Genomic DNA, 26,267 nt, shown 5'->3' on the forward strand with positions numbered 1-26,267 from the left:
TGAGATCTGAAAAGCCAAGTTGTTCAGCCTGGCCAGGTGACTGTCTCCAGGGTCATTCTGAAGCACAGCATGGGAGCAGAGAAGGCTAATGGTTTGAGATTCTGCTGCTGGTCTGGAGTTTTCTTCAGGCCCTGAAGCCACAGTTGATTCTGGAGGGGGGTGGCTAGGGCTTTGCTTGCAGGGCTGTGGGGGCATTTGAGATGAATGGGCAGTGGAGGTGGGGAGGCTGCCTGGGAGTGGCAGAGGTCCAGGTCCAGAGATCAGGTGCACAAGCATGCACACACAAACACACACTAATGTACTCTTGTGCGTACACACACACACACACACACACACACACACACAGGGACAGGCTCCCACCTGTCCAGGGTTCCTCCCTGCTCTCGTGCTCATGATCTGTTATACTTTTCTTGTTTCTGTTACTGAGTGTACCAATGTGTTACTCCAAGAAGCAACACGAGAAATGTCTGGAAACGCCCCCAGTAAAAGTTGGTCATCTTCTCTAATTAGCCAGAGCACAAGGCAGTGTCCTCTCCGGGGAACTTCCTGCCCATCCAGTCCACATTTATTATGCCCCTACTGTGTGCCAAGCACTGGGGAAATAACTATGAAAAAAGAAAGCCAGTTCCTGCCCTGAAGGAGCTTACCATCTAATGGGAGGAGAAAAAAGGAGTCTGGAAGGGAGGAGTGAAAAGTGGGAACCCTTGGTGTGGTGCAGTCTTGTTCTGTGGAGGTAAAGCTTGTCAGAGCAGCAGGTGCAAGGTTGGGGGAGCCGGGAATCTAGTGTCTGCCCTCTCCAAAGGAAGGCTCTGGCAGGAGTCCGATTCTGCCTCCTACCCTCTGATAAGAGGGGAAAGAAGGCTGTAAGTTCTGGAATTCCCCTGGCTGGGGAACCCTCCACCTCCCGCATAAACATGGGGTGTTCTTTTTAATAGCAAAGGAAGAGGCCAGTGAGCTCAAGATTGATTTTAGGGAGTATTTTAATCAATTGTTATGAATACCTACAAACAGGGTCAATCTTTGGTCTGGGGCAGCAACCAGACAGTTTAGTAGAACCCCAAAAATCTCTGTGATGAGTATAGAAAACAGACAAAGGGAGAAGGAGGTAGACTGTGCATCCCCCCGATTGGTGGATAGATTTGGTTTTCTACTTAGTAATGAGCTTGGGTGTTAAGCCAATGTTGTGGCCAAACATAAGTTTGTGTTGATCATGTCTTGGTCCCATATAGGTCACAATATTCTTGTTTTGGCTTTCATAGGTCATCGTCTTAAGAAATAGTATTGTTATGACTCAATGTCTAAAATATAATTTAGTATCTAAGTTACAAATTGTAAACAGGTTACCATGTTTGGGCTTCCACCTTTCACAGAGTTTAAGTTTGTTTGGCTTTTCACTTATTACTGTTTTATAGACAGGAGAGTGCACACACAGACACACAGATGCACAGACACACACTCACGCACGCACACACTCATGCACTCAGACACATGCACACACAGACATGAGAGTACACACACATGTGCACACGTGCATGCGCACACACACACACAAACAGGCACCCAGTTGCCCATGGTGCCTCACTGCTCTCCTACTCATGACCTACAGGATTCTTTCACCCTCAACTTGTCTCTGGGCCTGCCTGCACCAACATGTCTGGGTGTTGTGTCATGGGCCAAGGAATGCCCACACACCACATACCAGCACCTGGACCTTTTCCCCAATAGGAACCCTAGAGTCCACTGCTGAAAAGCCACCCATACATTCTTTCTGAATATCTTCTACAGTGTCCCTGTGGCCGCTCTATTCTAGGGTGGCTAGGGCCTATTTGGGTCCAGCCAGGATGATCTCATTTCTAAGCATAAACCATGTAAGCAATACAAGGCCAGGTAGGAAAACAACATGGCCAATGAGAAAATGCCCACACTTATTACAATTTCCTTCCATCTCATCCCTGGGGAGGTGAAGGAAGAACCAATGGCATTTGGGGTTTAAATGAGTGAGCTGAATTTCTGATCTTAACCTAGGACAGGCCAGCTGAGTTTGTGAACTGGTTTCAGACAAATAAACATGGCTTGGGCAGTTTTACAGCATATTGGAGTGACAGAGAGTAGGATCAATTACAGAATGGGATCAGAACAATTAGAATTTCTCACTCTTTTTGTGATGCGGAGACTTGTACAATGATGACCATCGACCCATCCCCAGTGTCCACTTAATTAACAAATTTTATCTTGGAATCCAAATCCAAATCCAAACTACCCTACCTAGTTGTCTGGTCTCTGGAACATCTTATCGGGGGGTCATCTGGAAAATGTCTTGTCCTCAGGAGCAGGTCTTTAGTAGAATTGTTTTTCTGATTCCAGGTTGCTTGTAGAGACTCCTTAGATGTTCCTGCTAAAATCTTTTATAAAACAGATCTCAATACAAGTTAGTATAGACTCTCAAATTTCACTTCTCCAATAACTGGCTCATATTGTGAAGACCAGCTCAAACCTTAGAGTTCTGGTCTTAACAATAGAGCTATCAGGGGGAACATCGAAGCAGCAACCTAGAGATTGCTTGAGGCTTCAGAAAATTTAGGTTTTTTTTTTACAAGCAACATTATACTCACTTACATTTGACAATGCAGGATTGTCTGATCTTGTTACTTTCTCAAACTTTTCCACTCTAATTATTCCATGAGAAGGAGCAGATGTAATTGAGGCTTCAATGCTGGATGTCAAAACATAAGTAACAACATTCTTGCAGAGAGAAGCTTTTCACTCCTGGGTTCAATAGTTATACAAATGAATTACTTATAAAAGAATGACTTTACTCAAATATAATAAAAGATTTGGGAAGATACTTAAACAATTAATTCCAAAACAGTACATATCAGTAAGTTGTTTGTAATAAAACACGTTTGTAATTACAGGACGCACAGTACAGCAGCTGTTATTTCCACATTCGTAATTAACTTATCAGAGAGACTGGTTGTAAAAATTCTTCCCCAATTTTCTACCTTCCTTCTAATCTTAGTTGCATTGGCTTTGTTTGTGCAAAAACTTTTCAATTTAATGCAATCAAAATTATGCATTTTGCTTTTCGTAATATTCTCTGTCTCCTGTTGGGTCATGAATTCTTCTGTTCTCCATAGATCTGATGGGTAAACTATTCCTTGCTCTCTCAGTTTTCTTGTAGTATCAACCTTTATATCCAAATCATGAACCCATTTTGACTTTATTTTGGTATGTGGTGTGAGATTTTGGTCTATGCCTAGTTTCTGCCATACTCTTTTCCAGTTTTCCCAGCAGTTTTTTTTCAAAGAGTGGGTTCTTATCCCAGAAGCTGGGGTCTTTGAGTTTATCAAATAATAGATTACTATAGTCATTGACTACTTTGTCTTGCACACTTAACCTATTCCACTGATCCACCACTCTTTCTTAGCCAGTACCAAGCAGTTTTGATGATTGCTGCTTTATAATACAATTTAAGATCTGAAATGGCTAGGCCACCTTCCCTTGCATTTGTTTTCATTAGTTCCCTTGATATTCTGGACCTTTTGTTCTTCCAAATGAATCTTGTTATTATTTTTTCTAACTCTATAAAATAATTTTTGGTAGTTTGATTGGTATGGCACTGAATAAGTAAATTAGTTTAGGCAGAATTGTCATTTTTATTATATTAGCTCAGCCTACCTATGAGCAACTGATGTTTGTCCAGTTATTTAGATCTGACTTTATTTGTGTGAAAGGTATTTTGTAATTGCATTCATAGAGTTCCTGGGTTTGTTTTGGGAGGTAGACTCCTGAATATTTTATAATGTCTGCAGTAATTTTAAATGGAATTTCTCTTTCTATCTCTTGCTGTTGGCTTTTGTTGGTAATATATAGAAATGCTGGTGATTTATGTGGGTTCATTTTATAGCCTGCAACTTTGCTAAAGTTGTTAATCATTTCAAGTAATTTTTTACTTGATTCTCTAGGATTCTCTAAGTATATCATCATGTCATCTGCAAAGAGTGATAGCTTTGTTTCTTCTTTGCCTATTCTAATGCCTTCAATGTTTTTTTGTTGTCTTTTTGCTAAAGCTAATGTTTCCAGTATGATATTGAACAACAATGGTGATAATGGACATCCTTGTTTCACTCCTGATCTTATTGGAAATGCTTCTAGCTTGTCCCCATTACATATAATGTTTGTTGAAGGTTTTAGGTAGATGCTATTTATTATTTTAAGGAAGAGTCCATTTATACCTATGCTCTCTAGTGTTTTTAATAGGAATGGGTGTTGTATTTTGTCAAAAGCTTTTTCTGCATCTATTGAGATGATCATGTGGTTTCTGTTAGTTTTGGTGTTGATATGATGAATTACGCTGATAGTTTTCCTAATATCGAACCAGCCCTGCATTCCTGGTATAAATCCTACCTGGTCATAGTGTATTATCCTTATGATAAGTTGCTGTAATCTATTTGCTAATTTTTTGTCTAAACATTTTGCATCTGTATTCATTAGAGAAATTGGTCTATAATTTTCTTTCTCTGTTTTAACTCTTCCTGGTTTAGGTATCAGCATCATATTTGTATCATGGAAAGAATTTGGTAAGAATTCTTCACCTATTTTCCCAAATAGCCTATATAGTATTGGAATTAATTGTTCTTTAAATGTTTGATAGAATTCGCATGTAAATCCATCTGGCCCTGCAGATTTTTCCCTAGGGAGTTCATCAATGACTTGTTCTATTTCTTTTTCTGAGATGTGGCTATTTAAGTATTTTACTTCCTCTTCTGTTAATCTGGACAATTTACATTTTTGTGAATATATATCCATTTCATTAAGATTGTCAAATTTGTTGGCATACAGTTGGGCAAAATAGTTCCTAATTATTGTTTTAATTTCCTCTTCCTTGGTGGTAGTTTTACCCTTTTCATTCTTGATACTAGTAATTTGGTTTTCTTCTTTCTTTTTCTTAATTAAATTAACCAAAGATTTATCTATTTTATTGGTTTTTCCATAAAACCAGCTCTTAGTTTTATTTATTAGTTCAATAGTTTTCTTAATTTCAATTTTCTTAATTTTTTCCTTTGGTTTTCAATATTTCTAATTTGGTATTTAATTGAGGGTTTTTAATTTATTCTTTTTCTAGTTTTTTTTAGTTGTATGTCCAATTCATTGATCTCCTCTTTTTCTATTTTATTTATGTAAGCATTTAGAGATATAAAACTTCCCCTAAGAACTGCTTTTGCTGCATCCCATAAGTTTTGGCATGTTGTCTCATTATTGTCATTCTCTTGAATGAAATTATTGGTTGTTTCTATGATTTGTTGTTTGACCCAATCATTTTTTAGGATTAGATTATTTAGTTTCCAATTATTTTTCCGTCTATCTTTCCATGGCCCTTTATTACATATAATTTTTATTGCATCATGATCTGAAAAGGATGCTTTTAATATTTCTGCCTTTCTGCACTGGATTGTGTGGTTTTTATGCCCTAGTACATGGTCAGTTTTTGTGTATGTGCCAAGTACTACTGAGAAAAAAGTATATTCCTTTCTATCCCCATTCAGTTTTCTACAGAGGTCTGTCATACCCAACTTGTCTAATATTCTATTCACCTCCTTAACTTCTTTCTCGTTTATTTTGTGGTTAGATTTATCTAGTTCAGGGAGGAGGAGGTTGAGGTCCCCCACTAGTATAGTTTTGCTGTCTATTTCTTCCTGTAACTCCCTCAACTTCTCCTCTAAGAATTTGGATGCTATACCATTTGGTGCATATTTGTTTAGTAATGCTATTACTTCATTGTCTATGGTGCCTTTTAGCAGGATGTAGTTTCCTTCCTTATCTCTTTTGATAAGATCTATTTTTGCTTTTGCTTTGTCTGAGATCAGGATTGCTACCCCTGCTATTTTTTACTTCAGCTGAAGCATAATATATTTTGCTCCAGCCTTTTACCTTTACCCTTTATGTGTCACTCTTTTTCAAATATGTTTCCTGTAAACAACATATTGTAAGATTATGGTTTTCAATCCACTCTGCTATATGCTTGCATTTTATGGGAGAGTTCATCCCATTCACATTCACAGTTATGATTACTATCTGTGTCTTTTTCTCCATCCTTTCCCCTCCTGTTTATGCTTTTCTTTCTCCTTTCTTTCTCCTCCCCCCACTAGTGTTTTGCTTTTGACCACCCCCTCCTTCAGTCCCTCCTCCCTTCTATTAGCTCTTTCCCTTTTCTTCCCCTTTACCCTTACTGCTTCTTCCCTCCCTTCTAAGACCCCTCCCTTTTCTTTCCCCTTTTCCCTCCTAATGCCTATAGGGCAAGTTAGATTTCTATACCTAACTGATTATGTTACTCCCTTCTTGAACCAAATGTGATGGGAGTAAGGTAAACAATGCTCACCCCCATCCCTTCTTTTCCTCTGCTCTAATAGGTTTTTGTGTCTTTTCCTGTAATGTAATTTACCCTTGTCTGCCTCCTCCTTTCTCAGTACATTTTCTTAGATCAGACTAATCCACTTACTTGGATCCATTTAACCCACTTGATTAGATTTTTTTTTATCATTACATCAAAGTCAACTTATATCCACCCTCTTTATGTATACTCCTTTAACATGGTGTAATAACAATACAGTTCTCAAGAGTTGCAAGTGTCATCTTCCCTTGTAGGGATGTAAACACTTTGCCTTTATTAACAACATATTGTGTCTTTCTGTCCCATTTACCTTTTTATGCCTCCCTTGAATCTTGTACTTGAAGACCAAATTTTTTGTTGAGCTCTGGTCTTTTTATCAGGAAAGTTTGGAAGCCCCCTATTTCATTGAATATCCATCTTCTCCCCTGAAAGATCATGCTCATTTTCGCTGGGTAGTTGATCCTTGGCTGCAATCCAAGTTCTTTTGCCTTACAAATATCATGTTCCATGCCCTATGGTCTTTTAATGCAGAAGCTGCAAGGTCCTGTGTCATCCTGACTCTGGTTCCATGATATTTAAATTGTTTCTTTCTGGCTGCTTGTAGTATTTTCTCTTTGACCTGGTAATTTTGGAATTTAGCTATTACATTCCTTGGCATTTTCAATTTGGTATCTCATTCAGGAAGTGAGCAGTGGATTCTTTCTATGGCTATTTTGCCTTCTGGTTCTAGGACTTCAGGGCAGTTTTCCTTTATGATTTCCTGAAAGATACTGCCCAGGCTCTTTTTTTCATCGTGATTTTCAGGTAGATCTATAATTTTTAAATTGTCTCTCCTGGATCGATTTTTCCAGGTCAGTTGTTTTTACCAATGAGGTATTTTACATTTTCATCAATTTTTTCATTTTTTTTTTGTTTCTGTTTGACTGATTCTTGCTCTCTCATAGAGTCATTAATTTCCATTTGCTCAATTCTAATTTTTAACAAATTGTTTTCTTCTATTAGATTTTGTACTTCCTTCCCCAATTGGCCAATTGTATTTTTAAGGAATTTGTTTTTTTCAGTGTACTTTTTTCCCAAATGGCCAATTGTATTTTTTAAGAACTCTTCTACCTCTCTCATTTGACTTTTAAAATCCTTCTTGAGCTCTTCTAAGAAGGCTTTTTGGGCTTCAGACCAGTTCATATTCCCTTTTGAGGTTGCAGATGTGGCTTTGTTGACAATGTTGTCCTCTTCAGAATTTCTGTCTTGATCTTCACTCTTCCCATAATATGAATCTATGGTACGTTTCTTTTTACTCATGGTGTTTCTTTATTCCCTGTCCTTTAAAGAGATTGAACTCTCCTGCTGGGGAGCAGAGGGCACTGACCCAAGCTTCTTGTGTTGGGAGCCTAGGTCTTGGTCACTGGTTTTGTGTGATGGGGCCTCCGATGTTGGCAATTGGAGGCTGTAGGGTTCTGGCAGCTTACCTGCTGTTGGGCTGGAATCAGCAAGGCTGGAACTTTTGGGCAATTCTAGGTTGCCTGCTTTTCCTTTCCTTTAGCTTTCTTCAGCTCCTTTTAGATGGGTATTGCAGGGTGTTTATCTGCCTGGGGCCCTTTGTAGTGCTGCTTCCCTTATTTTTGCTGAGGCACTGGGAGACCCGTTTCCTGTAGAATGCCTAAGCACCAGGATCTCCTCCTGGTGTGCTAAAGTGGGGCTTTCTGCTAGCTGGCTGGGGCACCTTCCGTTCTGTACTGCTCCCCTTCCCCCAGGGCAAGAGGGGCCTTCCCCGTTAATCCCTCAAGCTACCTGGGTTACTGCACTGCTGCTCCCTATCTTTCTTCTGGTTCAGCTATTCCAGGGTTTTTCCTAGGGTGATATTTTCTGGGCTTTCAGAGGTTGAAAGTGGAGGGTGAGAGCGACTACCTTTTTACTCCGCCATCTTGACTCCCGGAAGTGGAAATCCACACTCCAATTTAAAAAGTTATTTTGAAATTGACCAGCACTTACTTTTAGTTTGTAAGACTTCCTAAATTCTAGCTAGATATTCCAATCAAACTCAATTACCTTTTGGTTGTTTCCTGGTTCACACAAATCTTTTCTCTTTTTGTGAACCAGGAAAGGGTTAAGTGCTAGTTTTATTCCAAAGTGCATGCTTTATTTTTTTTTTCTTTCCTTTCTTCAACTTGAAACTTTCACTGACACAGCTCCCAAACCTGCTTGTCTCTAGTCAGTGAAGCGGCCTTCTTCCCTTTCTGTGAGCCAGGAAAGGATTAAGTGCCCATTCTGTCCCAAACTGTACACCTCTTCCCTGTCTCCACCTTGACACTTTCATTGACACAGCCCCCATACCTGCTTCTTGATAATCATGGAGACACAGTGGGGTTTCTACTGGAGTTTTAAAGTGAGAGTAAACTTTTTTCTTTTTCAAAAGTTTCCAAACCATTTACGCTCAAACCCTCTGTTCACACTGTTCATGCAAACTGATTACAACTTTCCTTCTGCTCGTGCTCCTCTCATTCCTACATGCTTAAACTTTCTTGCCTTTCCTTCTATCTACTTATCCCTCTGGTGGGATAAGCCCCTTTAAAACGGCACATGTCTTACTTCTTATTCTGATCTGACACTTCTCTTACCCTCCTCTACTTGCCTTGACCAATCATAACCTGAAAATATTTTCTTTCTCTCTCTCTCCCATCCACTTGGTCCTCTGAGGCTACTATAGTCAGGGAGGGAGGGAGAGAGGGAGAGAAAGAGAAAGAGCCTTGGTGGTTGCCCCATTTAATGGCATGGGCAGGGGCTTTCCCATGACAGCCACCAGCCTTGTTCCCTTCCTAGATAGCCCCAACTACCCCTTGGCATTCCATTGGTATCCTGCTAGACTATGCTAATCATAAGACCTGGAATTCCCCTGGCAGGGAAACCCTGTACCTCCCTCATAATCTTGGGGTATTCTTTTGATAGTAAAGGAAGAGGACAAGGAACTCAAGGTTGATTTTAGGTAGTAGTTTAATCCATTTGAGTTTCTTACCTTTGGGGCAGTGTGATGGATCCCTGCCAAGATATTAATCATCCTCAGTCTGGGGCGGTGGCCAGACGAATCAGTGAATCCCCCCTAAGAAGACCAAAATCCCTCTGGTAATTATAGAAAACAGACAAAAGCAGGAGGAGCTAGAGTGTGCATCACCCTGATTGGTGGATAGTTTTGGTTTTCCACTTAGTAATATGTTTGGGCAGTAAGTCAAGGTTATGCCCAAACATAAGTTTGTGTATCGATCACGTCCTGGCCGCATGTAGGTCGCAATATTCTTGTTTTGGCTTTCATAGTTCATAGTGTCTTCAGTTATGACTCAGGGTCTCAAATATAATTCAGTATCTAAGCTTTGATTATAAACAGATTATCATGTTCAACTGTCCTCCTTTCACAGAGTTTCAGTTTTTATGGGTTTTTACTTATTACTGTTGCTTTATGGCTTTTTCCCAATTGGGAACCCACAGACTTCATCCTTAAAATTCACAGGCAGCTTTCAGAATTCCTGAGTATGTGGAATGACCAAGGTTCCCCTGTGCATGCATGTTGTTCTCGGCTAGAAGAATATAGTGATAATTTCTTTGCTCCTGATCCCAGTGCTTTCTAGTTTTTTTTTTTAATTATCTCCATTTTTAAAAATTCAGTATTTTATTTTTTCTACAGTTATATGTAAAAACAATTTTTAACATTCATTTTTAAAACTTTGAGTTCCAAATTCACTCCCTTCATCCCTGTCTACCTGCCCCCCCCATTGAGAAGGCACACAATTCAATATAGGTTATATATGAGTAGTCATGCAAAACATATCCATAATTGCCATGTTGTGAAAGAAAACATAGACAAAAATCTCAAGAAAAATAAGGAAAGTTAAAAAAGTATGCTTCAGTCTGTGTTCAGGAACCATCAGCTCTTTCTCTGGGGAGGGATAGCATTTTTCATCATAAGTCCTTCAGAGTTGTCTTGGATGATTGTATTGATGAGAGTAGCTAGGTCATTCACAGCTGATCAACTTACAATGCTGCTGTTACTTTCACATAGTCCGTTTCACTTTGCATCAGCCCATACAAGTCCTTCCAGGTTTTACTGAGAGCACCCTGTTTGTCATTTCTTATGGCACAATGGCATTTCATCGTAATCACATACCACAACTTGTTCAGCCATTCCCCAATGGATGGGCATCCTCTCAATTTCTAATTCTTTGCCCCCAAAAAAGAACTGCTATAAATATTTTTGCACATGTGGGTCCTTTTCCTTTTTTTTTTTTTATCTCTTTTGGGCTATAGATATAGGAGGTCCCAGTGCTTTGGAAGCAAGAGCTTCCATTGGGGGCAAAGCTGTCTTCTCTTCCCAGCCTTAAAAAAAAAGACCATTTCTAGGCTTGGAAATCCCAAGGCAAACAGAATACGGGACCCAAATACTGGGCCCTGCACTCTTGAGGCTTCAGTGGTGTCTGGACGAAAATGCATTATAATCAAGATTAGAAGGGAAGCAGAAAGCTGGGAAACAATCTTTACAACAAGTGTCTCTGATAACGGCCTCATTTCTCAAATACATAGAGAACTGAGTCGAATTTATAAGAATAGGAGTCATTCCTCAATTGATAAATGGTCGAAGGATAAGAACAGGAAGTTTTCAGATGAAGAAATTAAAGCTATCTATAGTCATATGAAAAATGCTCTAAATCACTATTGATTAGAGAAATGCAAATCAAAACAACTCTGAAATATCACATCACATCTATCAGATTGACTAACATGACAAAACAGAAAAATGATAAATGTTGTTGAAGATGTGGAAAATTGGAACACAAATGCATTGTTGGTGGAGTTGTGAACTGATCTAACCATTGTGGAGAGTAATTTGGACCTATGCCCAAAGGGCTATAAAACTATGCATACCCTTGCATGACCCAGTAACACCACTTCTAGGTCTGCATCCCAAAGAGATCATAAAAATGCAGAAGGACCCACATGTACAAACTTATTTATAGCAGCTCTTCTGTGTTGGCCAAGACTTGGAAATTGAGGGGATGCCCATCATCTGGGGAATAGCTGAACAAGTTGGTATATGAATGTAACAGAATACTATTTGCTATAAGAAATGATGAGCAAGTGGACTTCAGAAAAACTTGAAAAGACTTGAATGGACTGATGTTAAGTGAAGTGAGCAAAACCAGGAGAACATTGTACACAGTAACAGCCATGTCGTGAGATGACTAATGTTGATAGACTTAGCCCTTTTCAGAAATGCAAGGATCTAAGACATCTCCAAAAGTCTCATGATAGAAAATATTATCCACATCAGAGAAAGAACTATGGAGTCAGAATGCAGAACAAAGTATACTATTTGCTGTCTCTTTTTAAAAATTTCTTCCTTCTCATGGTTCCCCTCATTGGCTCTAATTCTTCTTCACAAAATGATTAATGTAAAAATATGTTTAATATGAATGTATATGTGGAGCCTATACCAGATTGCACACTGTCTTAGGGACGGAGGAGGAGGGGGAGAAAATTTAAAACTCAAAATCTTATGTAAGAGAAGGTTCAAATGAAAAATAAATATATTAATTAATTATTACATTAAATTATATTTATATTTTATATAACATAACAACATATTAATTATATAATTATATAATATAATAAAATATACTTATTATGTTATTATATACATTATAATTTAATTAATTAATTTATTTATTATTAAAGATAGAATAAATCCACATAAAAAAGAAAATGCATTGTCAAGTGTTCCCAAGCTGCCCCTTTCCTACTTTTCCAGTCTCGTTTCCATTACTTCCTCAGTCTTGCTCTCTTTCAGCCAGACTGCCCTGCTTGCTGAACCTCTACACAACATGCCATCTCCCACCACAGTGTCTTTGCCCAGACTGGACCCGAGGCCTGGAGTGCTCTCCCCACACCCCCCTCTCTGCCACCCAGGGCCCCTAGCTACCTCTGAGGCTGAGCTCCTGTGTCACCTCCCACATGGGGCCTCTCCTGATCCCTGCAGATTCCAGTGCCCCCTGTCCTTCTGAAATGACCTGGTATTTGCTTATCCATCTTCATCCTGTGTCCTCCGCTGGGATGCAGGCTCCCTGCAGACAGTCACTGTGTCACCTTTGTCCTCAGCTCCTGCTCCCTGGCACAATACCTGGCAGACAGTAGGGTTTCCTGTGTGCTTGTGGAGGGCCACCTCTCCAAGTGCCCTTGGGCTCCATGGGCTCTGGACTTCCCAGATGTCCCTCAGGTCTAAGTCAGCCCCACTGTGGATTGGGGCTCTATTGTTCTGGTGATGCTGACAGTGGGTTGTCTAGGCTTTGGTTGAGTAGAGGGTCACAGAGGCTGGTGAGATGCTGTGCATGCAGAGACTGCCTGCAAGGGGCAGCTCTCTAGGAGTGCACCCATGTGCCATGACTGCTCTGGTGTGAGTCAGGCCCTTCAGCATGTCCATTCTTGCATGAGGGCCTGGGTGTACTGGCTCTGGGCCAGGAGGAGTAAGGAGGCATCCAAAGGAAGAAGACATTTTTTGGCTGTGCTCATCAGCCCAGTTACCTGGTGCAGTGGCTGCCCTCAGACTGAACTCCAGAGGAGAAGCTGGGGCAGAGTGTGTTGGGAGTCATGCCCTGGAACTAGACACAATGAGATCAGATTTGTGGAGCAGGGGATGAGATGTAAGGCCAGATTATAGTAGGCAAGGGGTCAGGCTGATGGGTGTGAACATTGCACAGTGTGGGATGGGGAACGATGGGTCAGGGCATGGCTGGTCATGACCGTGGTGCAGTGTGTGCATGGTGTGGTGGTCAGTCAATTGCTATCTCGTGTGGCCTTCTGGCCTCCACAGACAGTCTTGTGTGATATTTGTGCCTCCCCCCTCCACTCTGTATTGTGGGCCCAGGATAAGCAAAGAGGACAAGTGGGAGGCCAGGCAGGTGAGGTGATGCAGTTTATTACAAGGTGGGTCCTGCATGGGGTCATCTCCTGCACACTTTGAGCCTAGAGAGGCCCTGAGAGCTGCAGGCAGCCCTGGGATGATGCACGCTGAGTTAGGTGCATGTGGAAGCAGAAGCCATGCGTGGGGGTCAGCCATAGGAGGAGATGCGTGGGGTACCCTGGCTGCACCTGGGGTGGGTGAGGTGCTCAGGAGCAGCTTGGTAAACTGAATGCCTCTGGGGCTGTTGCTGGCCAGGTGTTCAGGCTGATGGTTGAGGATGGAGGCTGGAGGCAGGAGGCTGACAGAAGTTGGGGAGGGGATGAGAGGAACAAATGCCCTGTGGTCAACAGCAAGAGTTTTGGCCACAGGTGGTGGTGCAGCAGGCGGGTCTGCAACATGTGGGCTGGCAGATGAGGGAGACAGAGGAGGCAGGTCGGCAGCAGGTGGTGGCTGGACAGCAGGAAGGGGCACAGCAGCAAGAGGAGGAGGATGTGGTGGTGCAGCAGGAGGGTCTGCAGGAGAGAGGCACACAACAGGCAGCTGGGCTGCACACAGGCCTGCAGATGAGGGACACACAAGAGGCGGGGCAGCAACAGCTGGGCTGGCAGCAGGAGGAGGCTGGACAACAGGCTGTGGTCACACAGCAGCTGGGCTTGCAGCACACAGGCAGGGCGATGCAGCTGCTGAGCTTGCAGCACAGAGGGACACAGCAGCAGGACTGCACTGAGCAGAGAGAGGCAGAGCAGCTAGGGGCCTGGCAGCAGGACTGCTGGAAGCCTGATGGCGAGCAGCAGGAGGTGCAGACACACTGGCAGGGGCTGGGTTCACAGGCTGGCTGGCAGGTGGCGGGCACAGAGCAGACTGGGCTGCAGAGCAGGGTCAGGCAGGAGGCTGGTGTGCAGCAGGGAGCTGGGCAGCAGGAGGGGCCGCAGCAACCGGGTTCACAACAGCTCTCAGGGCAGTCGTCCAGCTGCCAGGAGGAGCCCGTGCCCACACTGGGCATGCAGACGTTGTTGCCACAGCTCATGTCACTGGAGGAGACGGAGATGGCTGAGGACATGGGAACACAGGGCCCAGAAAAGCAGGTGTCTGCCATGGTGGGAGCAGCTGTGTTGGGTGCCTGGGGCAGCAAAGAGTGTGAGAGGAGTGTCAGTGAGGTGCTGAGTGCCTGATGTACGGAGTGCTTGAGCCTCACTGGGATTGTGCTTGTGGGTGTGGATCTGTGAGTGTTTGTGTGACCTTGTGAGTGTGGATGTGGGTCTGTGAGTGTGGGTGTGAGTGCAGTTGTGGGGCTGTGTGTGAAGGTGGTGTAGCCTGGTGGGCTTTTATATCCCTCCTGCAGGAGGATGTGCCAAGGGGAGACTGAGCCTTCTTCCCTGTTGTTTATGGCTGGCTGCTTCCCCCGGAGCCCATCATTAGGTGATGGTGACATTGTTCAGGAGATGGCCAGCCACCCATAAACATCCTCAATTTAGTTTCCATTTCCACCCTTTAGTAAACATCTATGAAGCCCTTTTTCCTGGCCTGACACAGGGCTAAGTCCTGAGCATCCAGTGACAGAATGGAAAGCTGGTGGGCTGAGGGTCCCCTGAGGCAAGACCTGGGTCTCAGGACATCACTGGGGCAACATCCAGAGTGTAGGTGCCAAACACGTGACTCCCAACAGTGGAGAGGATGGCAGAACCATATTAAAATGTATTAGGGGCATATCTATCAAAATGAATAAAATATAGGAAGATATTGACAAAGTCCTGTTCTAACACCAGCTGATATTCAACCCACAGGGATGCTCATGTAGTGGATTGTTGTCCCCATTTCATTTTATGTAGGAAATCTCTCATCTAGAGGATGGATTGGAAAGAGGAAAGACTGGAGACCACTTGGTAGGGCTACTTCCCTCTTCTGGTGATGGTGCTGAAACCCTTATCTGGGTTTGTGGAAGTATGGTTGTAGAGATGTAAACTGGAAACAGGGTGTGGGTGCCAGAGAGAGAAACACAGAGACAGAGAAAGAGACCTGGAGAGACTGAGACACAGAGATACAAATACATAGAGAGAGGCAGAGAGAAAGATAAAAATAGAGATAGAGAGACAGACAAGTATAGAAATAGGAAAGAGACACAGAGATTAAAACAGGGAGAAATAGGAGGAGAGATAGAGACAGAGACACGTTAACAGAGAGATGAAGACAGAGGAGGAAATGGAGAGATATGGAGAGGGAGAAAAAACAGAGACAGAGACAGAGAAAGAGAATCAGAATTAACAGGTAACCTCCTACAAGAGGCCGGAGATGGGGTCGCAGCCACAGGTAGGACAATTGTCCCAGGAAAGCAGAGCTTCCCATTCTCGGTCTCCCCGGCCCCAGGGAGGAGAGAGTGGATGCTGTAGTGGGTGTTTGGGGGTTAGCAAAGGAAGGAAAGAGGGAGCCCCAAGGCACAGCCTCTGCTTCCTGTGTCAAAGAGGAGGTAAGGTCTTCTCCTCAGAGGGATGAGCTTGGGCTTCTGGAGGATGTTTGGCTAGAGAAGAAGGTCTGGAGCAGTCATAGTTGGGAGGAAGGGAGGTGACCAGAGATCAGCCAGAGCATTGCCTCCCCTTGGAGTGCTCCCACCCAAGATCAGAGAAGGCAAGTTGTTCAGCCTGGCCAGGTGACTGTCTCCAGTGTCTTTCTGAAGCACAGCATGGGAGCAGAGAAGGCTGATGGGTTGAGATTCTGCTGCTCATCTGTAGTTTTCTTCAGGCTCTGAAGCCAGAATTGATTCTGGAGGGGGGTGGTTGGGGCTTTGCTTGAAGGGTTGTGGGACATTTGAGATGAATGGGCAATGGAGATAGGGAAGCTGCATGAGAGAGGCAGAGGTCCAGGTCCAGGGATCAGGTGCTCATGTGTGGTTTCATCTGGCCACATTGTTCAAATGCAAAATATTTGCTTGACAAAAAGACTCTTTTATGGAGTACTCCCACAAGGCAGGTGCTCACGTGGTGGTCAGAAGAATCGATACAAGGACATTCTCAAGGTCTCTCTAAAGAACTTTGGAACTGACTGTGTGACATGGGAGATACTGGCTCAGGACCGCCCAGCATGGCGTGCCGTCATCAGAGGTGCTATCAGCAGAGCAGAAGTGAAGTAGCTCAAAGGAAACGCTAGATGCACAAATTTAGAGAATCCTCCCAAATGTTGACATGGACTCTCTGTGCCCAACCTGTGCTAGAGTCGTCCAAGCTCGTCTGGTCTGATCAGCCACAGTCGGACACACTAACTTGACCTTAACAGAGTGACTGCATTTTGGTCCTTCTTGAGAAGGAAGGACAGCAACCAGTGGGAATCTCTTGGCAGCTGGCGTCCCCTGGTGCAACACCTTGCACTCTCCACAGACACACACATGCATGCACACACAAACATACACTAATGTACACGCTCATATGCACGCACGCGCACACACACACACACACACACACACACACACACACACACACACGGACAGGCTTTCAGATGCCCAGGGCTCCTCCCTGCTCTCCTGCTGTTGATCTACAGGATTCTCTTACACTTCTCTTGTCTCTGGGGCTGACTGTGCCAATGTGTTACTTCAAGACACCCCATGAGAAATGACCTGGATTCTCTCCCACAAACCATAGGAGGGCTGGAAACTTGCCCCCAGTAAAAGCTGGTCATCTTCTCTAATTAGCCAAAGCACAAGGCAGTGTCCACTCAGGAGAACTTCCTGCCTATCCAGTCCACATTTATTAAGTCCCTACTGTGTGCCAAGGACTGGGGAAATAACTGTGAAAAAAAGAAAGCCAGTCCCTGCCCTGAAGGAGCTTACCATGTAATGGGAGGAGAAAAAAGGAGTCTGGAAGGGAGTATTGAAAAGTGGGGGCCCTTGGTGTGGTGGGGTCTTATTCTGTGGAGGTGAAGCTTGTCAGAGCAGCAGGTGCAAGGTTGGGGGAGCCAGGAACCTAGTGTCTGCCCTCTCCAAAGGAAGGCTCTGGCAGGAGTCTGACTCTGCCTCCTGCCCTCCAATCAGGGGGCTCCAAAGCTCAAGAAATCCTTAAGGGCCCATTAGCCAAATCCCTTCCAGGCCCCTCTTAGGCCATGACATCTCCCACAGAAAACTGTGGGAAATTCCTTCCTTCCCCTCTACAAACCCACCCCACTCTGCACCATTCAGAGAACAGAGGCACTCAGTGCTATTTAGACATGTCTCCTTTTACATTTATTACATGCTTGTTTTTTTGGGTGTCACCGGGGTGGGTGAAGCTGGAGTGCCCACGAGGCAGGAGGGAGGTTGTGGAAAACCAGACCCTGGTGTCCCGGGACCTCCCCTTGAGGGAGCTCTGGAAGGGTCCCTGTGAGAATGGCGGCTCCTGTGCCATCATGGAGTCCATGGGGTGTGATGAGGCCAGCTGGTTTCTGACATCAAGGACCTAGCCTGGGTGTCATGGGTTGTGAGTCACAGCAGAACTATAGCTTGTCTCCAGCCTGTGGGATATGAGTGAGGGCCCTGACCTTGGTGATCTGAGAAGTGGCTTCTCCAGGCTCCTCTCAACTGAACTGGGATAATGCATGCTCAGCAGCAGAAGGGGGTGCAGGATGGTCCACATAGCAGGGAGGTGCAGGAGGCTGGCTGGCAGCAGGGGGTCTGGCAGGAGGGGATGACACAGGTCACAGTCTTGTAGCACGTGGGTACACAGATAGCAGGTTTGCAGCAGACAGGTGCACAGCATGTGGACTGGCAGGGGCTGGACAGCAGGAGGGGGAGCTGCTGCCAGCTCCACAGACTGCCTGGCAGCCGGTCAGGACGCAGGCTCCCTGAAGACAGTCACTGTGTCACCTTTGTCCTTAGCTCCTGCACCCTGGCCCAATGGCTGGCAGACAGTCGGGTTTCCTGTGTGCTTGTGGAGGGCCACTTCTCCAAGTGCCCTTGAGCTCCATGGGCTCTGGACTTCCCAGATGTGCCTCAGGGCTTCTGGGGCTGCGGCTGTTCCCATGTCCCAATGGAGGGCAGCTCTAATCTCTGTTTATTTTTTTAAACTTCAATATAAAACAAGAAAAGAAATAAGAAACAAATAAATATTAAAACTAAAATAATACAAAATTAGAAAAGAAAGAAAGCATTGCCACGTGCACAGAAGAACTTGAGAGGATTCAAAATATACAGCAATACATTTCCATTTCGAGAAAACCTATATAACAAATACTGTGCACTGTGTTCAGAGCTGTCCATCTTTTCTTTGCTTCCTTGTCAGTTTTCTTTCGTTTTCTGCTGTGCACTTTTTACTTTGTTCATTTTCCCCCCTTCTCCGCCACCAAAGAAGGCTACAATTAAGCTGTGATACACACACAGACACACACACACACAGTCATACACACAGAGACATGCATATATACAAAGTCATACATATACCTGTACATTCATCCAGTTACACATACATATACTTAGATATATAAAATTATACTCATACATACAAATATACATTCAAATTCATCTCTGAATGACCGTACTATACTTATTTCTCCTCTCTTTCTCTGAGGGTGGGTAACTTCTTCCTTCATAAATCCATTACTTTGTATATTTTTCCATGTCCGCCAACTCGTCATTTCCTACACCACAGCAATATTCCACCCTTATACCATCTAATTGTTTTAAATAGTCCAAAACAGTGTCGATGAATATGGCTGACACATGGTGTAGTTTCCCTACTTTTCTCTTTTGATTAAATCTATGTTAGCCTCAGCTTTGTCTGAGATCACGATTGCTACCCCTGCTCCTTTTTCCCTAACCAATTCTGCTGCTGATCTTTCTGTTATGTTCATGTGTGTCTCTTACTTCCTACCCCTCCTCTCCTTTACTTCTTCCTGCTATCTTGCCCTCCCAGTGCTTCACCTACCCACCTACAACAATCCCTCCCTTCTCCTTTCCTTCCCATTGATCTAAACACCCTTTTATGCCCCTCTTTGACGTGTTCCCCTACCCTTACCTCTAATGATCCCTCCTTTATCCTCTCCCCACTCCCTATCCCTCTAGAATTTTATTTCTTCCTAAATTTAGAAGACTTTTATACTCTTCTAGATATATATGTGTTATTCCCTCTTGAGCCCATTTCCAATGAAAGTAGGGTTCCAGAACTACCAGCCCTCATCCCCCAAAGAATTCCTCTGTGTCAGTTCTTGCTCTCACACCTTATTTAGAGAAGATAATTACTCTTTTTAGCTGTTCCTAAATGGTTTTACTTTTAAAAATCTTATCATATTTAGATCTACCCCAATCTTTCTTACAAACTACTCAATTACTAACAATTATCTTAGACATGCATTTTACATTTCCTCACAAACAAGGTGAACAGGGGCAGTTAGGTGGCACAATGGATAGAGTTCTGGCCCTGGATTCAGGAGGACTTGAGCTTAAACACAGCCTCAGACACATAACACTTACTAGCTGTGTGACCCTAGGCAAGTCACTTAACCACATTGCCTAGGCCCGCCCCCCCAAAAGGTAAACCTTTTGTATTTATTGACTCTTTATAGTTATCTTGGCTCTTGTATGTCAAATCTTCTATTAAGTTCAGGTTTTTTTAAACAAAATCCTGAAAATCTGATAATTCATAAAACATTTATTTTTTTCTTTCAGGATTATGCTTAGCTTTGCTCGGCATGATATTTTTGGCCAGAACCCCAGTTCATTTGCTCTCCAATATATAGTGTTTCAGGACTTGCAGTCTTTCAGCGTTGCTGGTGCTAGGTCTTGTGTGAGTCTAATTGTGGCACCATCGTAGTTAAATTGTTTTTTTCTTGTTGCTCGTGATATTTCATCCTGCAGTGAGGGGTTTCAGAATATGACTATGATATTCCTGTGGGTTTTCCTTACAGGATCCCTTTCAGGTGGTGATTGGTGGATTTTTTCTATTTCTACTTTCCCCTCTTGTTCTAATGCTTCAGTACAATTTTCTTTAATTATTTCTTGTATCATTGTATCAAGATTCTTTTTTTGATCATAGCTTTCAGGTAGTCCAATTATGCTTATGTTTCCTCTTCTTGATCTGTTTTCTAGATCAGTTGTTTTTTTTTGTGGTAATTTATTTATTTTTTTTTGTTTTCAACATTTACTTCCACAAGATTTTGAGTTCCAAATTTTCACCCCATCTCGCCCCTCCCCCCACCCCAAGATGGCATGCATTCTGAATACCCCTTCCCCTAGTCTGCCTTATCTCTCCCCCCCTTCTCTTATTCCCTTCCCCTTCAATTTTCCTGTAGGGCAGGATGGATTTCTGTACCCCATCTCCTGTATTTCTTATTTCCCAGTTGCATGTGAAAACATGGGGATGGGAAACTGGCATGAGGGGCAATATTGTCTCCATCCTCAACCCTAAATGAAAAAGTCCCACTTTGAGGCTTGGAGAGCCCAAGGCAAAGGAAATCCAGGATCCAGCACTGGCCCCATTGCTCATGAGGTGTCGGAGGCCTCTGGAAGACCATGCATTGCAAATATTCCCAAGCTGCCCCCTTCCTACTTTTCCAGCCTTGTTCCCATTACTTCCTCAATCTTGCTCTCTTTCAGACAGAGTGCCCTGCTTGCTGTGCCTTGTACACAACATGCCATCTCCTACCACAGCGCCTTTGCCCAGACTGGACCCCAGGCCTGGAATGCTCTCCCTCTACCACCCCTCTGTCTCCCAGGGCCCCCAGCTACCTCTGAGGCTGAGCTCCTGTGTCACCTCCCACATGGAGCCTCTCCTGATCCCTACAGATTCCAGCGCCCCCTGTCCCTCTGAAATGACCTGGCATTTGCTTGTCCATTTTATCCTGTGTCCTCTGGTAGGACACAGGCTCCCTGAGGATAGTCACTATGTCACCTTTGTCCCCAGCTCCTGCACCCTGGCACAATGCCTGGCAGACAGTAGGATTTCCTGTGTGCTTCTGGAGGGTCACCTCTCCAAGTGCCCTTGGGCTCCATGGGCTCTGGACTTCCCAGATGTCCCTCAGGGCTTCTGGGGCTGCGGTGGTTCCCATGTCTTAATGGAAGGTGGCCCTGATCACTTTGTCAGGATCTCCTCAAACACACCAGCATCTGCATCTCTCCCATTTCTCTGTCTTTCTCCTTGTTCTGCTCTTGCTGAAGAAGGTCAACAAGCCTCATCTCTCTTCTGTCTGTCTGTCCCTCCACATCCATGCAGACACTTGTCAAGTCCTCCTTAAGAACTGTGTGGCAAGACCCTCCTCCCAAGGTCTGACTTCCTCCCAGTTTGGGTCTCTCCCCCTCCACTGGGGGACAGAAGCTTGGCAGCCTCATTAAACATGTGGCCCTGAATGAAGACACTCGCTGAGCCAGGTGACAGGAGCATTGTCTGTGCCATTGTTGAGGACACTGTCCCTTTCTGAAGAAAGAGTCCTCCTCCCTGTCAGGAGAAGTGGGAGTCCCCATGAAGAAAGGGATGGGGTCCAAGTCTGTGTGTGTGAAGGTACACGTGTGTTCATGTGGAGGTGTTCTTGTTCTTGTAAACTGCATCCAAGGGGACCTGTCCTGAGAGGACATAGTGCCCCTTTCCCCTTCTGACTTCTTCTCTGTTTCTGCACACAGAGGGTTCCTTTGGAGCTTGTCACCGCCCTGAGATGTCCCTCAGGTCTAAGTCAGCCCCAGTGTGGTTTGGAGCTCTATTGTCCTGGTGATGCTGACAGTGGGCTGCCTGGGCTTTGGTTGAATAGAGGGTCCCGGAGGCTGCTGAGATGCTGGGTATGCAGAGATTGCCTGCAAGGGGCAACTATCTAGGAGTGCTCCCATGTGCCATGACTGCTCTGGTGTGAGTCAGGCCCTGCAGCATGTCCATTCTTGCACGAGGGCCTGGGTGTGCTGGCTCTGGGCCAGAAGGAGTAAGGAGGCATCCAAAGGAAGAGAACATTTTCTGACTGTGCTCATCAGCCCAGTTACCTGGTGCAGTGGCTGCCCTCAGACTGAGCTCCAGAGGAGAGGCTGGGGCAGAGTGTGTTGGGTATCCTGCTCTTGAACTAGATGAAAAGAGACCTGATTTGTGCAGTGCTCAGCACGGTGCCTTGGGCTTCATAGGAGCTACATAAAAGCTCATATTCTACCTCCCCATGAACTGGGGCCCATGGGGCCCTCTTCTTCCTGCCAGCCCAAGGTCAGTGCCTTGCAGGAAGGGACTGCTTTCTTCCTTCTTTCTGTACCTTGGCACCTGCTACCAGCCTGGCGCACCTCAGAAATCTGAGAAATGGTCAGTGATTCATTATGTCCATGCAGGAGCTTTTCCCTGAACTCTCCCCTTGTGTTTCAGCTTTGATACAGTCTCTCCAGAACTGTGCCCTTCAGCTTTGGTGCCAGTGTTTTGGGCAATGCCCACCAGAAGGCCTGAGGAGCTAACATATTTCCTGGGAAGGAGACTCCTGCACCTTCCTCACCTTTTCAGTCGCTCTCAGATCCTGAAATTTTCATGAAAGGCAAATGTTCAGGGGCTGACCAAGGCGTGCGATAGGCTCTGGGTGGTGGTTGTTCCCTCGTTCCCACTCGTGATCCCTGAAAGCCCCGGTAGATCCCCAGTAGAGGTCATGAGAATACTGGGCTGGGACCTCTCGTTATCGAGCAATAGAAACCCATCCCTGATGGTACATGCCAACTGTAACTAGAGCTCACTCCTGAGCACTCATACCTGGCTGTGGCCTGATGTGTCAGGCTATGACCTGAGGACTGTCAAAGGGAGCTAAGAGTGGTGTCATGGGGTAAAAGAGTCAGGGGGACGAGGCATGGGAAGAGGGATCAGGAGCATCTCCTCAGAGAAACAACTCCCTGGCATCCTGGTCACCTGTTGCTTCCTGGATGTGTTTGCAGTGAGAGTGACGTGGCATCCTCTCTTGAGGATTACCACCACTCGTGCCCCAGAACTAGCCCCTGCCTGTGTGCTGCAAGCCCAGCTGCTGTGTGACCACGGCCTGTTGTCCAGCCTCCTCCTGCTGCCAGCCCAGCTGCTGCCGCCCCACCTCCTGTGTGTCCCTCATCTGCAGGCCCGTGTGCAGCCCAGCTGCCTGCTGTGTGCCTCTCTGCTGTAGACCCTCCTGCTGCACCACCATGTCCTCCTCCTCTTGCTGCTCTGCCCTCTCCTGCCATCCAGCCACCACCTGCTGCCGCCCTGCCTCCTCTGTCTCCCTCATCTGCCAGCCCACCTGCTGCAAACCCTCCTGCTGCACCACCACCTGTGGCCAAAACTCTTGCTGTTGACCACAGGGTGCTCTGTCTCCCTGACTCTCTACCCCTGCGTGACTTCTGTGTGCCTCCTAGATCCATCCCCCAACATCAGCCTGAACACCTGGCCGGCATCCCCCCCAAAGGCATTGAGACCACCAGGCCACAGACAACAAACCACCCCAAACACCTCACCCACCCCAGGCCCATGCTGGGCCCCCTCCAAACCATGACTCCTGCTTTCCCATGCACCGAGATCAGCGTCTGTCATCCTGTCACTGCCTGCAGCTCTCACGCTCTCTCTCGGCTCAAAGTGTGCAGGGATGGCCCCGTCCACGGGGCGCAATTAAGGTTAGGGTTAGGGTTAGGGTTAGAGACAAATCACGGGCCTGCAGATGAGAGACACACAGGAGGCGGGCGGCAGCAGGGACGGACACAGCAGATGGGCTTGCAGCAGACGGGCACGGAGCAGGCGGGCTGGCAGCCAGTGGAGCAGCTGGTGTGGCACATGGTGTCTGGGGTAGGAGGGATCTTGGGAGAGGAGCAGAGGAGGAGGGATGGCTTTGGACAGCTCCTTCCCCCTGACCAAGGCTTTTATACCCCTTTGCAGTGTTTGTGTGTGTTTGTTTGTGTGTTTGTGTTTTTGTGTGTTTGTGCATGTGTATGTGTGTGTGTACATGTGCGTGCATGTGCATGTGTGTTTATGTGTCTGCCTGCATCTCCCTTTTCCTCATTATTGTTTCTCCTTTTGCTCTCATCCATCTTCTACATTAACCTGTTTTAGTTCCCAGTTGCTTGTGATTCCAGATGGGTCTTTGGTGTCTCATTTGTCCCTGGTTTGGGGACCTCCAGGCTCCTCCCCACCCCCACAGGCTTTTCTGTAGTGGCTCTGTCCAGTTTCTGAAGGGATCCCAGCTGATTTGGTTCTATACAACAATACAGTCCTGGTATCCAGTGGGTTGGGTTAGAATTCGATCCTGTCTGGCAGAAATGCCTGACTCTCTTGACCTCAGGTTCCTTATTAGTTAAATTAGGGCTTGGACTCAGATAATCCCTTTGGCTTTAAATCCTATGACCCCAGGCCCTGTTCTGTCTGGACAATCAGGTTAAATCTGTGACTGATGAGTTTCAAACTTTGTCCTCAGTCAAAGGAATGCCAGTATGATTCTTTGTAAATTTCCCAGCACAATGATATGTAAGCAAAAAAGCAGCTTGCTGCCCAGAATCTCAAAGCCTTCTTGTCCCACCGACACCCTGACAGGCACCTGCTGAGGAACTTGTCCAAGACTCAGACACCCAGCATCTGCTGGCAGAACTCCAAGGTCTGCCCAAAGTCACCCTCCACCCCTAGCTCAGGCAGCCTGGCCCATTTTAGGGTCCTGACATCTGCCTTCTTGCCCCCTCTATTCTTCTGGGACAAAACAGCAGGCTGAGCTGCACTCTGCTTGATCGGGAGGCCCTCATGAGCTAGCCAAACAAAGGCTTCTAGCAGCCCACCTCTCTGCGTGGAGGGCCCTGGGGAAACCGAGCAGTTATGCCTGCACCCAGGACCAGCAACTCTGCAGGCTGCTGTTATGACTCATTCTTTCAGAAAAGGTCCCGGGAGGCAGGAAAAGGACACTGGCTCAGGAGTCCTGGGGCGTCATCTGGGACTGGTCCAGTGACAGCGAGCTTGGAATTTGGGCAGCAACTCAGCAGAATCAGGGAAGAGTGTGTGAGCCACGCAGGACCCCGGACTGCAGATGTGACCAGGATGTCACCACGTCAGCGGACAGATGCTTTGCAGGTGGTGGCTAGTAAGGACAGCTGGAGAAAGAGCCTGGAATCACCAGGAGTCCAGTTGGATGGCAGAGGATTGGAGAAGGAGCACAGCCCAGCACAGCCAGCTTTTGACCCTTGGGAGGGATTGAATCATGCCCAAGCTAGGGCTGCTCAGAGCCACCTTGGGCTTTTCTTCAACCACGACTTCCCCTGGAAGAGCTAGCCACCCACCCTTCTTTGGTCTGTCCATCAGAAGGATTTCGAAGAAACGCTGAGGTGACCAACCCACTGGAGATCTTGGTCAGGCAAGACAGAGAGATGGGCGAGTCGTCAGGGGCCTCTAGCACAGCCACTGCCCGGGCGAGGGTCCCTGCTTGCCAACGGTCACCATCTGACCTGGGCTTCCTTCAGCGAGGGTGAGTCCCCTGCCTCCCCAAGCAGGGCAGCCCTGGTTATAACATTCCGACCTCAAGCAGGGATCTGCCTCTGCTGTTTCCCACAGGTCCGGCCTCTGGGACCGTCCCCTGGGGCAGCCTTTCCAGACCCTGAAGAGACATCCCAAATGTTGCCTTTCCCTCAGAGACACTTCAGCAGTTTCTTCAACTTAGCTGCGAAGGACCTCAAACTCTCCATCTGGCCGGCTCTGCACAAGTGTGGTGTGGTCCACTTAGATGGTTTTGAGTTGGAAATCTTCCCTTTTCTTGTTTTCTGTGGTATGGACAGAACACTAGCTTGGACGGGAATGGAGGGAAGGGGGTAAGCATTGATTAAGCATCTAGTATAATTCTGTATGGAAGGTGCTATTATTATTCCTACTTTACAGTTGAGGAAACTAAGGCAGACAAGGAGAATTGACTTGCCCAGGGTCACACAGCTCATGAGTGTCCGAGGTCAGATTTGGACTTGAGCCTTCCTGACTCCAGGCCCAATGCTCTAGCCTCTGTACTACCCAGCTGCCTTTCTGAGGCCAGAAAGACCTAGCATTCTCATCT

General features: G+C 45.7%; 1 protein-coding gene across 1 annotated transcript; it reads right to left on the minus strand.

The window, feature by feature from the left end:
* Positions 1–13,338: 13,338 nt before the first annotated feature.
* Positions 13,339–14,684, minus strand: LOC114031379 (keratin-associated protein 10-3-like). Its single transcript, XM_027846442.1, has one exon. It carries the CDS (start codon positions 14,425–14,427, stop codon positions 13,675–13,677), a length of 753 nt encoding a protein of 250 aa, XP_027702243.1. The 5' UTR covers positions 14,428–14,684; the 3' UTR covers positions 13,339–13,674.
* Between the last annotated feature and the right edge of the window lie 11,583 nt (positions 14,685–26,267).

Source organism: Vombatus ursinus, unplaced genomic scaffold, assembly GCF_900497805.2.
Source record: "Vombatus ursinus unplaced genomic scaffold, bare-nosed wombat genome assembly UNPS02015165.1, whole genome shotgun sequence".
Lineage (NCBI taxonomy): Eukaryota > Metazoa > Chordata > Mammalia > Diprotodontia > Vombatidae > Vombatus > Vombatus ursinus.

Excerpts from the sequence above, each read along its gene's own strand:
- LOC114031379 (XM_027846442.1), bottom strand. The coding sequence starts at position 14,427 with ATGGCAGACACCTGCTTTTCTGGGCCCTGTGTTCCCATGTCCTCAGCC.